The sequence below is a fragment of the Macaca thibetana genome, chromosome 1, assembly GCF_024542745.1.
Source record: "Macaca thibetana thibetana isolate TM-01 chromosome 1, ASM2454274v1, whole genome shotgun sequence".
Classification (NCBI taxonomy): Eukaryota; Metazoa; Chordata; class Mammalia; order Primates; family Cercopithecidae; genus Macaca; species Macaca thibetana.
In genome coordinates this window covers 56,293,267-56,308,036 of record NC_065578.1, presented here as the reverse complement: position 1 = coordinate 56,308,036, position 14,770 = coordinate 56,293,267, and the positions used below count along the sequence as shown (strand labels likewise).

General features: G+C 41.6%; 1 protein-coding gene across 5 annotated transcripts in view; it reads left to right on the top strand.

Moving 5' to 3' along the window:
- The window catches only part of DAB1 (DAB adaptor protein 1), a 1,249,655-nt gene that overhangs the window by 1,161,742 nt on the left and 73,143 nt on the right, over positions 1 to 14,770 (top strand). For all 5 annotated transcript variants that reach the window (XM_050803918.1, XM_050803884.1, XM_050803904.1 and 2 more), the window contains 3 exons: positions 11,933 to 12,064; positions 12,728 to 12,847; positions 13,306 to 13,344. In XM_050803918.1, the coding sequence (XP_050659875.1) occupies positions 11,933 to 12,064; positions 12,728 to 12,847; positions 13,306 to 13,344 (291 nt within the window). The remainder of the gene's footprint in view (positions 1 to 11,932; positions 12,065 to 12,727; positions 12,848 to 13,305; positions 13,345 to 14,770) is intronic.

Genomic DNA, 14,770 nt, shown 5'->3' with positions numbered 1-14,770 from the left:
AGTAAAGTAGGGAAAATAATAGGCAAGGTTGTTGGGTGAGTGGAAATGAGGATTATATATGTAGAGTACCTAGCACAATGCCTAGCATATAGCAGGAACTCTGCGTAGCAATACCTCCCCTTTTTTAATGTACTGAAAATAAAGTCTGAATTCTTATGCATGTTTGGAGAATCTTCCGAGTTTGGGAATCTGCACCCCGACCCACCCAACCCCTGGCCCAGAAAGTCAGGAGTACAAATTGTTGCCATACTTACTCAGCCTGAACTTTGAAAAATGTTGTTGGTGAAAATAGAAAGGTACTGGCTGATAAAAAGGAACAAGATGATGTCTTTTGCAGGGACATGGATGGAGCTGAAAGCCATTATCCTCAGCAAAGTAACACAGGAACAGAAAACCAAACACCGCATGTTTTCACTTGTAAGTGGGAGCTGAACAATTAGAACACATGGACACAGGGAGGGGAACAACACACACTGGAGCCTGTTGGGGGATCAGAGGGAGGGAGAGTATCAGGATAAATATAGCTATGCATGGGGGCTTAATACCTAGGTGATAGGTTGATAAGCGAGCAAACCACCATGGTACACGTTTACCTATGTTACAAACCTGCATGTCCTGCACATGTATCCGGGAACTTATAATGAAATTAAATTTTAAAAATATGAATAACATAAAACAAAAAAAAGAAAGATACTGGCTGACGTGTATTGATGCAGGCCATGGGAATACAAGAAGGAACAAAGGAAACTGGCAACTCTAACATGAAGCACTTCTAAGCACATGTGTCTTCTTAAAGACTCCCTTATGTTTTGGACCAATGGTTGACTGAAGTGGAAGTGATAAAGGTCTTTTGTCTGCAACTGACTTTCAGTTAAGTCATTGAAGTGTTCAGTAGCTTGGTTTCTCCTGTTCTCAGAGAAAGGGAGAGGGAGTGGAGGGAGAGAAAGGAACATGCTAAGATTTAAATTTTTTTCCAACTTATCATGAAAATGCTCAAACAAAAAATGTAAAAGGATAATTCTAAAACTTAACCTTTTGCCATATTTGCCTTCTCTGATTCTCTCACTAGATAGGTTAAAAGATCAATAGATAAATAGATAGCTGGATAATAAATAGTTATATTAGGTGTGCTCATAGCTACTGGGGTTTCATTGCTTCTAGGTCCTTTTGGCAAACAGTGCTAGGAATATGTATTTTCAATCAAGTTTGTATTGATATTTCCAATTCAAATTTAACATTACAGAGTTATTTCTTAAGTTTTTAAAGTATTTGTGTCTCATTTTTCTTTCACTGAAAATCTTGTTTTTTTTAATAGCAATGTATTTATGTTTGTGCTTTATCTTAATGTATAACCAAAGACATTTCATGATTATAATTCCAATATTAATTACTACTAACAATAAACCAGGCATACACTTGCATGTCAGTGAAACTTGCTCAAAGCCCAGATCAGCCTCCTACTCCCTGGGCAGGTCACTTCTCTCTGAGCCTGTTTCCTCCTGTCAAAGGTAGCAATAATGATGATTACTATATTGTTCAGAAATCTCTCAGTTGCAAGCAATGGAAAACTCACCTCAAAAAGTCTTAAGTGAGCAACAAAAGGAATTTATTTACATAACTAGAAAGAAATTACAGGGTTAAGTGAAAATCTAACCTGAGAGAATCCAGGTTCTCAGATGACATCATAAAGCTTGAAACTAACTTTTAGCTCGTTTCTTTTTCTGATGACTTGATTTCCAAGTGTTTCTTTTTCTCATCACCCTTTAGCCACTGCAAGACCATTATCCTGTGAGCTCCAAGGAAGTCCTCATCTGAGGAAACTACTCTTGGTGCTTGAACATTAAATTATGTAGTTATTAGATTGAGAACTTTAACTCAGTTGCCTGGGAGAAAGACCCAAAGTGCAAAGAACCTACCATCTACCAGATGCTCTGCTAGACATGTTAAGTGATCTTCCTTATATCCCTATGAGAAAGGAATCATTCCCATTTTACAGATGAAGAAACTGAGCCTCAGTGAAATAAGGTGACTTGTTCATGGCCACAAAACGATGGAGGAATTCAAATCCTTCTATATATACTACATGCCTTCTGGAAATGGGGAAAGGACAGCACAATATACAAACTCTATGTTTAGTAAAATAAGGAGCTCCCCACTTCCCTATATGCACATGTAGTGCCAGCTTTAGAGAGCCAAGACTGCATCCTACTCATCTTACTGTCTCCAGAACCTAGTGTACCTTAGCACCTAAGGGCTTTTGGGGAATGAATGTGAGTTGAATGAGACAGAACAGTTATTCTATCCCGTTACTAACTGTGATTATACGTAGCCACATCCTTGATCACGGGACATAGATTTCAGTTGAACCCCAGTGTTAGGAAACTAACATTGAAGCAAGTTTCCTTATTTAAGGTGTGTGTGTGTGTTTAACTTCTCTTTAGCAAAATACGCTTCGTTGTCACTTTGGTGATTGCTAATTGATAAAGCACACCTGGCTCCACTTTGCCTGTTAGACAAATTTAAGCCCAACTCACAGGTCTGAAATACCCTCAGCTGGTTAACTAGTGCATCTCCTTATTTTTATGTAAGGAATTCATGCACATCTTTCTAGACTGGTGTGTGTATAACGTATGTTTAGAGAGCTGCTAAGAAGAAGCTGATTTTTTATAGCTGTTGTCTAGTTATAAAAACTTTAAAGAAATTAAAGAAATGTTGAGAACAAAAGAGTAAATGTTGAGTATTTACTGAATTCCACCTCCTCATTTTAATTGTTGACAAAACAAAGGCTTAGAGAGGAAAACGGATAGGGAGTCAGTGGAGTTTAGAGAGAGACCTGGACACAGAATCCTGCTGACAGACTCATTCATAATAATGTTTACTGACAAATTTACAGAGACAAAGGAGAATGGCAGTTGCCAGGGACTGGGAGGAGTAGGGAATGGGGAGTTGTTTAATGGTAGCATGGGTTTGGGAAGACAAAAATTTTCTGGAGATGAATGGCAGTGATAGTTGCAGAACAGTGTAGATGTGCTTAATGCCACATTACTGTATACTTAAAAATGGTTCAAATGGTAATGGTAAATTGTATGTTATGTATATTTTACTACAACAGTAAAAGCATAGATGTACAAAACCCTTATCGTATGTCAGGCACTGTACTTGATCCTTAGGCTAAGATGATAAGAAAATAAAATGTTGCTGCTGCCTGCCTGGAGCGGCCTCTAGTAGTGGAGACAGACACTGATCAATTCATCCCCGTACATAATGGCAACCTGAGGGGTCTCTCCCACTCCCAGTGGAAAAGTCGAGGAAGTAGAGAGGACTTGTGTCACGGGAACCTGGTCTCTGCTGGAAGGTCAAGGAAACTTGCAAAGAGAAGAGACATCTCTGCTGAGATCTGAATGGGGGAAAGGAGTTGAGCTTTCTAGGTAACTGGAACAGCATATGCAAAAACCTGAGCGTGGTGCATTTGAGAGACTGTAAAACACCAAGGTCGTGGGGAACAAAGGAGCATGTAGTGAGTCAGCATGGGGAAGCAGCCAGGTCATACAAGGGGCTTTGCAGGCCCTGGCAAGTATTTTGATCTTTACTCTAAGAGTGATGGGTAGCTTTTGCTGTGTTTTAAGTACTAGAAAGATGTATCAGATTTGCCAGGTTTTCTTAATCTCTTCATCCTGTGGTATGACTATCAGAGGAGAGGCCAGCATAAGTAGATGAGGAAGGACTGAGGATACTGCAGTAATCCAGACAGGAAATGATAGCTGCGTGACCTGGCATCTGCTGGTAGAGATGGAGAGGAGTAGACAAAGTGAAAGTTATTTGGAAGGTGATATTGACAAGACGGACTTGGTTATGGGGGATAAGAATGAGGGAGACTGAATGGGCTCAAGGAGGGTGAGGTGATGGTGCATGCATTAAATTCGAATACGAAAGAAAAAACCATCTTATGTTTTTCTTTATTAAATAGCATCTTGATTGTAGCAAAAATTAGCATAAATAAGAAGAAAATTACTAGTAATTCCACCACTCAAGAGAGAACTCTTGTTATGTACACATATATGGATGTGTGTACATTTTTTCAAAAACAGGATCATATTGAACATACTATTTTATAATATGCTTTTTTCACTCAACAGAATGTTGTGATTGTATTGTCACAGCAAAAAATACATAGTTCCACAAGATAATTTTTTCAGTACTATGTACTATTTCATCTTATAGCAAATGCATTTTCTTCAGCCAGTCAGCTAATGCTCAACATTTTGGACATTTCTAACTTTTCACCATACTAACAGCACTGCAGGGAATATTTTGTACTCAAGTTTTTGCCCAGATATCATGTTCTTTCTGGATAAATAAAGAAGAATCATAGACCCAGTGTATGCACATCTTTAAAGCTCTGAAACATACTGCCAAGCAGCCCTGCAGAAAAGTTGCAGCAAATCACAACTTCCACCAATAACAAAACACCTATAATGGCTGACAGGTACCAACCTTTACAAATGTGCCTTGCACTATTCTGGTCACTTTACATATATTAATTTACTCATCCTCATAACAGCACCATGAGAGAGATACTATTATCATCCTTACGTTACATGTTTCCTCACACTTTAGTCAATACTGGGTATTATCTTTTCTGTATTTTTCATTCTGGTGGGAAAACTGGTATCTCATTTCTATCTATTTTGTATGAACCAATTTAATATTTCCAACAGCATTTTGGGTTCCCATTTCATTCTTTGTATTATACAAAAAGAGAAAAGAAGTCTCAGAAAGTTAAAGTCATGTGTGCAAAGCTACACATCTAGTAAATGGTAGAGCTTGTATTTGAATTGCATTTCTTCTGGCTCCAGAGTCCATATCTTTCCTCCATTATTACACTGCCTCTTCAGCAAGAGACTACGTTATTTGGAAATCTGGTCTTGTCCTTGAGTAAAAACTTCTAGATTTCAGGATGCCAACCCAGGGAGCACTTCACTCTGACCCGCTCTATTGAGCGTTTGATGATGGGGTGCCTGGGGGCTGGTGCAGAGGTTGCCTCATTGGCACCACGATGCAGCAAGCACATCCAAAAATATGTTAGAAAAGAGAAAGGCCTTTGTAATGAGCCTGGGCCTCCCTTTGTCTTGTGAGGTTTTAACTACTGTAATTGCTTGTAGTATGAAGTACTGTTTTTTCATGTATCTATTTTTATTCTGTGTCTCTCTGCTTTTCTGTTTTTTTGTTTTGTTGTTAACTCACTTGATTCCTGTTGGGTATTTTTCCTGTGAATAGTATTTCCTTGGGAAAGCATACACTCTTACACACACACACACACACACACACACACAAATAATATGAAGGCAAAAATAGGGTAGAATTTATTCTTAAAAAAAAACAACTAATGGTAAAATCTTCAGCAGATGACTTTCTAATCCATACTGTATTTAATTGGCTGTATTGAACCATACTACAAATTAAGTCTTCTCTGTAATTTATTCTGTCAGACAGTAACCCTCCAAACAATTTGATACTTCATTTAAACATTGGTAAATGGCTCATGGAAATACAAAGAAAAAAAGATTTAATGATGATCAGATAAGAAATTCTCTGTTCACAGAATGAATCCTATGTGAAATGTTATGAATTAACCTGAGTCATTTATTCATTGAACATGTATTGAACATCCAGCATATGTAGGGCCTATCTTAAGGTGACTTGGTCTTTCTTTCTTTCTTTTCTTCCTCCCCGTTCATTCCTTTCATCCTGTACTTCCTTTCTTTCTTCCTCCCTGCCTGCCTTCTGTAGCACTTACTGTTCAGAAGGTGCAGTATTAGGAGAGGGGGTAAGATTAAGAAGAACCAGAGGTGGATCTTTCTCTGAAGGGCCTAACATTCCTGAAGGAGAGAGAGAGAAAACATGTGCATAGATGTTCCCAACAAGGTCCTGTTCTCAGAACCTAGCTGCCTTCACACATTCAGTTCTGTCTAAAATGCCCATTCTTCCTTATTTTCTGGAGATTTCCCGTCTATCCTTGGAGCCTCAATTCAAGGTCACCCCCTTTGTCGAGCCTTCTCTGATGCCCTTCCCCCATTCCTGCCCTAAGCCTATGTGACACACTGGGTACACTTTTAATATAAAGCTTGTTGTATTATATTGTGATTGCTAGTTTCTTTGCCTACCTGTTTTATGAGATTGTGAACTCCTTGAAGAAGGGACTGTGTTTTACTCATCTGTGCAGCCATAGCACATAGCAGGAAACCAGCAATATAATAGGCACTCAATAAATACACATGCTGTGAGTAACTGGATGAATGGATAAATGCGAAAGAAGTACAAAGCATCCTGCGTAGGACAAATATAATGCAGTGAGATCTAGGGATGGGAATTATTACTCAGGGAAATGGGGTATCAGGGTAGGTTCCTTGGATGGGCAATATGTCAGAGCTCTGCCTTCAGTCATAGGTACACTATAGTTCTGTGAGCTGATGAAGCGCAGGCCAGGGCATCTGCAGAGAAAACCATGTGAGTAATAGCACAGAGGTGGGAAAGTACAAAATTCAAAGAGAGAGTAAAGAGCTCCTCCGATTATTTGCAGCACAGGTTACCTGAAGCTCATGCATAGGAAGGTCAGAATGGATTGAGGACATTGATACCTGGATTGTCCTTGGAATTCTTTAGTGATGACTTTTAGACCATGATGCGAAAAAGAGTTCAGGACGGGAGGGATACATGAAGCTGTGGCAGAGAGCTAGGGTGTTACTGAAGGCTCTACTTTTAAGACAAATACCTGCTTTGCTTTTGGCAGTAGTTTAATATCTAGACTAAGTTTTCCCAAGACAATAACTGCTTTCAAAAGGAAATGTGGAAGAGGGGCAACCAACATCTGCCTTTTTTTTCACCCTCTGCCTCCACTCCGGCTGGTATTCTCTGGTTGTTCTCACAGCCACCTCTGGAACTACCTGCAAGGCCCCAGGAACTGACCACAGAAGCACTCCTGGGATGGAGCAGTTGTTATACCCTAGTGGGTATAACAACTAGCAGCCCTCGCTGTCGGTGCCTCCTCGGCCTCAGAGTCCACTCAAGCCATGCTTGAGAAGCCCTTCAGCCCACCACTGCACTGTGGGAGCCCCTCTCTGGGCTGGCCGAGGCCAGAGCTGGCTGCCTCTGCTTGTGGAGAGGTGTGGAGGGAGAGGCGCTGGCCGGAACTGGGGCAGTAAGGGGCTTAACACCTAGGCCAGCAGCTGTGAAGGGTGCGCTGGGTCCCCCAGCACTGCCTGCCCGACCGTGCTGCACTCGCATTCCCGCTGGGCCTCAGCCGTCTCCCCACGGGGCAGGGTTAGGGACCTGCAGCCCACCATGCCCCAGCGCCCCCGCCCCAGTGGGCTTCCACGAGGCTGGAGCCTCCCCAAGGGGCGCCGTCCCCTGCTCCGCGGTGCCCGGTCCCATGGACCACCCAAGGGTTGAGGAGTGGGGGCGTGCCGCAGGGGACTGCCAGGCAGCTCCACCCGTGGCCCCTGCACAGGATTCACTAGGCAAAGCCAGCTGGGCTCCTGAGTAGGATGGGGACTTGGAGAACTTTTATGTCTAGCCAAAAGATTGTAAATGCACCAATCAGCGCTCTGTGTCTAGCTCAAGGTTTGTAAATGCACCAATCAGCACCCTGTCAAAACGGACCAATCAGCTCTCTGTAAAATGGACCAATCAGCAGAATATGGGTGGGGTCAGACAAGGGAATGAAAGCAGGCTGCCTCAGCCAGCAGTGGCAACCAGCTCGGGTCCCCTTCCATGCTGTGGAAGCTTTGGTCTTTCGCTCTTTGCAATAAATCTTGCTGCTGCTCACTTTTTGGGTCTGCACTGCCTTTATGAGCTGTAACACTCACTGTGAAGGTCTGCAGCTTCACTCCTGAGGAAGGTGAGACTACGAATCCACCGGGAGAAATGAACAACTCTGGACCGGAAGAACGAACAACTCCAGACACGACACCTTAAGAGCTGTAACACTCACTGCAAAGATCTGCAGCTTCACTCCTGAGGCCAGCGAGCCCACAAACCCACCAGAAGGAAGAAACTCTGAACACGTCCGAACATCAGAAGAAACAAACTCAGGACACACCATCTTTAAGAACTGTAACACTCACTGCGAGGGTCCGCAGCTTCATTCTTGAAGTCAGTGAGACAAGAACCCACCAGTTCTGGACACACTAGGACCAAAGGCTGCACCTCACCTTGCTGCCTACGGATGCTCAACAGGTGCCAGAGACAGCCAATTCCTGAGAGTAAACTTCAGGGCCGTGCTGTCTTGACCTTTTTCTTTGAGAGCCGGGTGGCCGGCCTTTACCCCAAGCCTTCTGATTTATGACCCTCCCTGACCTCGGATACCTGCCTGAATCTAGAACATTCTCAGTTCTCTCCCCTTACCCAGTTCTCTTCTTCCCTTGCCTTCCTCATCCCAACTTATCAAGGGATCATCTTTTTGTTGTTGGTTGAGAGAGCCAAAAGTCTAAGGAAAGGAGACTTTGATTCTATGTAATCGGGTTTCCTTTTTTCAATGCTTTGTTATCCTGAGTAGGAAAAACACCTGGGTTTAGTATTGGTCCTGGCATTTCAATCTCTGACCTTCAGTCCCTTCATGAATAAACTCAGGATTGATGTTTAAGGTTCCAACTGTCTTTGATTGTGCTGATAAAGTCTACTTGAAGACGTGGGGTAATTTTGAGGCTCAGTGAACAAGAATTTTCATGATACACTCTTAAGTTTCTAAAGCGAATGTGATAATGCAATTGTGGGATTAGCAGAATTCTAATGTATTTGTGTTTCTAAGTATCTATGTTACGTCTGCATGGTTAAGGTTGGAGAGAAGGAAGACATATCCCCTCACTGACTCATTTCCGAATGAATGAGACACGTTCAGAGCAATCCTTTTTAACATGTCATAAAATTAACTATGAGAGAGAATAACGTTACAAATATCTTTAAGCACTGCATGCTCACACACACAGCTACACTCTGCAAGGCAGTATTAGGTATCATCAGGCATTAAAAATGTTTTGATTTTAAAACACTTAATGAGGATTCCCAGATAAATTAAAACATCTCCATCTGCTGTCTTGCCTGGTAGGTGATATTTTACCATTGCACAATCATCTCCAAATCTAATTCCACCAGGAAGACTTCTAATCGCAGTTTAATTTTAGAGCAATATTCTACTTGGCAATCAATAAGGCACTGTCGTCAAACTTTGATTTAATAGGAAACGTGGATAACATTCTCCACATTGTGCAGAGAGAGAGATACTTTCAGGAAAGGAAGAGAAGAACGTCTTTGTCTCCCACTTTTCCCTGCTGGCTACCATTCTAGCGCACAAAAGCCTGTAAATCAATGCCCCCATGTTGCGCGAATGTAAATCTCATCAATTTTACATCATTAACACCATGAAAAAGCTACCACTCTTTGAGCAATTTTCCTCTGCTAGCTAAATATGTCCTCTTAATAAAACAAAAATTAATGGATCCTAATTATTTTGCTAGCAAATATGTCCTTCTCCGCCAACTTATTTGTGTCAAAAACCATTAGACTCACACATTCGTTTTATTTCCACTGGAGGGACTAGGGTAACTGGGCAGTCATGCCACCATTAAAGCATGATGTCCAGTGGGCAGTGGGCAGGGTGGGCAAGCATGAAGCCAAAGAGGGAGTTCTAAGAGTAGTCAGAAAGGTTAGTGAATAGTCAGACCCTGGAAATTTAAGGTAAGGCAGAAAATTCTACTGCAAAAAATGATTTATGAGGTCAAATGCCTGGAAAGATTGCAACCGGCCAAGAGGTGGACATTTTAGATCAGTGGTCATCTAGGCGATGACCATCGTGAAAGCCAGAGGCCCACTGTACCAGGAGGCTGATTTTGTAGTGGGGGGTCCTAATGGCTTAAAAGGATTTGGGAAGATAGAATAAGAGCTTAGAGAGTATCTACTCCAGTGGTTCCCAATGTTTTTGTAACTAACTTCTCCTGTGTTAACATTTCTCTCTCCCTCCATGGACTCAGTAATGGGGAAGATTCTTTCTACCAAAAAAACTGCATTTGTAATCATCCATTTTCCTATTTGGACTATTTAAACCATAACTAATTGCCAGTAAGAGAATATACTCAAATATGAGTTAAGGAATATTAGCAACACTTAGCTGATATAATTCCAAATAAATGGCCAGGTGCAGTGGCTTGCACCTGTAATTTTAGCACTTTGGGAGGCCAAGACAGGTGGATCGCTTGAGCCCAGGAGTCTGAGACCAGCCTGGGCAACATGGCGAAACCCCATCTCTACAAAAAAATGAGCTGACTGTGGTGGCATATACCTGTAGTCCCAGCTACCCAGGAGACTGAGGCAAGAGGATCACTTGAACTCGGGAGGTGAAGGTTGCAATGAGCCAAGATGGCACCATTGCACTCCAGGTTGGGTGACAGAGTGAGACCCTGTCTCAAAAAAAAGAAATTCCAAATAAACTTGGCATTTTCATTTGCATGCACATAGAAAAGTATAGACTTATTAGGAGTAATTATAGATTTCTGTTTAGCTTTTGAGATTTTGAAAATTGCATGGGGCCTCTTTTTATTACACTGAATGATCCCTAAGGATCTAGGGCTTTGGGTTATGAGCCATTGATCTGGTACATACCTCCCATTTACTAGAGGGTTAAATTTGAGGTACACAGGGATACACTGGGTACCTTGTGTTTACACAGTAGCTAGAATTCAAGCCTCCTAATACCCAGTATAATGAAAAGGCTCTTTATAAGGACTTTAAACATACCATGAGCACCCAGATGAATATACAAGCCTTTACAGAGTCCTGTTGAATGAGGATTGTTTTAAGTAGGTTTAGTATAGGAAAATAACCATAAAGATCACCATTACCCTATAGGATGGTGAACATTATCTGTTGAAGCTCAGATAATGAAGGCACAAAGGTCAACTATAAAAGATTTTCAAATGACTAATTATCAATCTCAGTTTACTTTAGTTCAACAACTATAATCCAGCCATAGTGCAAGGTGCTAGGATGACAGGGATAAGGAAGACAGAACCAGGTGGGAAAGACAGACAAGGAATCATGCAAGTATATCAGAGAAGGAAGACCTGTGAGAGTAAGGAAGTCCAGGGACCAACATTGAAGGAATTCATCAGTTCAGTGTCATTAGAAAGTAAAGTTCTACAGAAACACAAATGAGGGTGGAATTATTTCCCCAGGGAGAGAGAAGGCAAGCCTTGTTCAGAGGAAGTTTCACACAGGTGATACTATTTCCTATGGCCATTGAAAGAGAAATAGGATGTGGACAAGTGAATAAAAAGAGTTGATGTTGCAGACAGAGAGACCTAGCAATGAAAAGCCTGAGAGATATGCATAGCCCCACCTCTACCCCCAGTGGTGACTTTGGACAAAACAGAGAAAGGCATTTATTCCTCAACACACTCTATCACCATCTGCTGGAAAAGTGTTGTCACCATGCACATCTATAGTTCTATGAGTGTTAACAATACTCCCTGGAGTTGTACAGTGTACATCCTCCACCACAGCGCACAGAGTCCCTGAGAATTTAAGTAAATTAAATATCAATCCAAAAGTTGGACTGGGATGTGTCATGAAAACAAGATCAAATAGAAGCCTACCCATTGAACTAAACGCTGGCTCTAGCAAGCTGAATAAAGCCACCACTGCAGATGCTTATTCAGCATATGAACAATCCTGTGTTTCTCTCTGGTCACAGGATTAAGACCGTAGAGAGAAGCCTCCATTTCTCAAGGGCAGGCGTAGCTCTTTTTCTTTCCATCTGGACTAAACAGCTTTTCCAAAGCCCTTCGGGCCTGTTCACACATAGCTGAAACACATTTCTTATTGATCAACAGCTCGAAGGGAAAGTCCCCTGAAATATGTTCTTCATTTTTTTCTCTGATAGGCCCTTCAGCATCATCATGCTGTTCATGAAATATCCTACATTGCAAAGGACATTACAGATCACCGGGCCTTTGGATATGTTTGTGGGAAGGAAGGGAATCACAGATTTGTGGCCATAAAAACAGCCCAGGCGGTGAGTATCCCTATCCAAGAAGGGAGCCTTCCCTTGGAACTCTGGGAGGACAGTCCTGTGACTCCGTTGGTCTTTGAGGGCGCGCTCTGAGATATGACCAAGCAATGCATTTCCACTGAAGTTGATGCTCACATTCCCATCTAGAAAAGATAAACAGCCTTGAAGCAAGGAAACATGCTCATACCCATCCAGTTTATTCTTTTTCTTTTTTTTTTTTTTTTTTTTTTTACTAATGGGTATTTCCTAATGACTAATTATTTTCCTTTCTGATTAAACTGGATGGAGGCACCGTGTACAAATAAGTTGCCTTGTGTTCATAGCCTCATTTAAAAAGAAAATAAGAGAAAACAAATAGCTGTTTTGCATAAGGCCTACTCTAATTTTATTGTATTCTAAATCACTAATAAATAAAAGCAATGCCTTTGATGCTTATGATTATTATGAATTTGCAAATATAATTAGTTGAAATTAGTTGAAGAAATGAACTTTAGCCTAGATGCAATTTGCTAAACCAGTATAAACAAGGTAGAATTAATTAAGAATGGAATGCTTTCAGATTAATAGAAAAAGGAAGGGCTGCGGGTTGTCGCTGCAAAAACAAAAATTGGTTGCTGCATCTCAGTACCATTCCCTTATGATGTGCCTTACCACCTTTCACTCCAGGCTGAACCTGTTATTCTGGACTTGAGAGATCTCTTTCAACTCATTTATGAATTGAAGCAAAGAGAAGAATTAGAAAAAAAGGCACAAAAGGATAAGCAGTGTGAACAAGCTGTGTACCAGGTATACCTGTGAATTTATCCTTGCGCTGCAGATCGGGCTTCAAATAAACACATGTAAAAACTGACAGTCGGGCCTTCTCTTCCTGCTGCCAAGTAGAAATAAACGAAGATGAAAGATTCCTGTGTAAATTACAGTACCCAAAGCAAGCCATTAGAAATTATCCCTTATTCTCTTAAACTCTAGACATGTTGGATGAAGTGAAATCTCGAATCCAGAGAAAGATTTCAGGGGTGGAGGACCCAAGAAACACAATTGCTTTTGCTATCGTTAACAGTGGGGTGGAGGTGGGGGTGGCTCTAAGGGTTTTGACTTTTCTGTGTTTTTTCTGCCTTGATGACCCACCAGCCTCTTCTGCCCAGAGCTGGTTTCTTTACTCTCCTATAATTTCTGAATGCAGTCTCACATCTCTTTCTTTATGTCCTCTGCTTTTTACCCTCCCTCTCCTTATTCTGCAATAGACAATATTGGAAGAGGATGTTGAAGATCCTGTGTACCAGGTAATTTCTGAAACTAGTTGGGGTTTTAGATTCAAGAGTGACTAGACCTGTGCCAGAGCCATTTTGTCAGAAACCTGAAGAATCCACTGACTGCAAAACCTGGAGAGAGACCAAGATTATTTCTGAGGGCGAGGGCTGCCAGCCCCTCCAGGAGCAAATTTCCATAAAAACTAACAGAAGTTTGGCCGGCATCGGTATCTTGGGATTTGGAGATCCGCTTCTCCCTTCTTGCCTCTGCCTCGGCCCCCTTCACAGTCTGTAGAAGTTTGATCCCAGAGCTGAATGTTTTCAAGAGTCTCTTGAATATTCTGAGTTCATTAGAGAGAATATGAATAATGAGGTGGCTTCTCTGAGTTAAGAACCAGAGGTGGGGGCTGACGTTTTGGTAACATTTCAGCACAGACCCAAAGGATGGTTTCTAAGCTTTAGAAAGGCTACGAGGAGGGCTCTCTGACCCCCGATGGGGCAAGCTGACCCTCCGATTACCTGGCTCATGCCATAGGAACTGTTGGGAGGAAGGAAAGAGTGACCTTAAAGACACTTCTGCCCCTAGCTTTCTCTGGACTCTCTTCAAGATCTGCAGCTCAGTGGTGGGTAGAGAAATGATCTCTCTTGGGGTCAAGTATGTGGTTTGTTCAAACAGAGATGCAGAAATAAAGGGAAAAGACAGCCTCTCCCTCCCCTGTGCTTATTCTCAAGGAGAAAGAGAAGCCCAAAAAAATGACTTTTTGAACACAAAGGAAAATCTTGAACTTACAGTTCTAACTGGGATGCATAGGTGTTCTTTGTGTGTGTGTGTGTGTGTGTCACATACATATTTTATATAAATGCATATTTTCACACAAAAAGCTGGTACTGCTACAATGAAAGTAACATAATATAGATAACTTGAAGTGGAAAAAGTATCTAGTGTATATGGCAAACCAAAGCCAAAGATGCACGTAATGACACGCTCTTGCTTGAGAATACTGAGGGCCGAGGATTTGTATATAATATGAACTTCACCCTCTGGCTCACTGGCTTGCACAGAATGAAGAATAATAGCCTTTTTGAAATGTCTCAGTCCTGCAGAGTCTAAAACATGCATGTGGAAACATTGATTTAATGTATTTTAAAGTGAGAATGTAAAATAAGGTGATATTTATGGGATAAAGGAGTTTGGGGCTTCCGAGCTCTTCAGAGTTTGTTTAGGATTTTGAGCCTTAGGGGAAAAGGGATGCCCCTCAACTGTAACCCATACTTTACAAAGTGTGGGATCCCAGGCATTCCAATGAGAGAGCATTCATACTCATCACTACCAACGTATTCAGATATTACTGAGACAAATTGCCATTGAACGAAGAGGTTATATCTCCAGAAAGATCTGCAGAGGCTCAATGCAATCACTGCTGAAATACTGACCAGCAGACCTGTGCAGTTTTCCTTA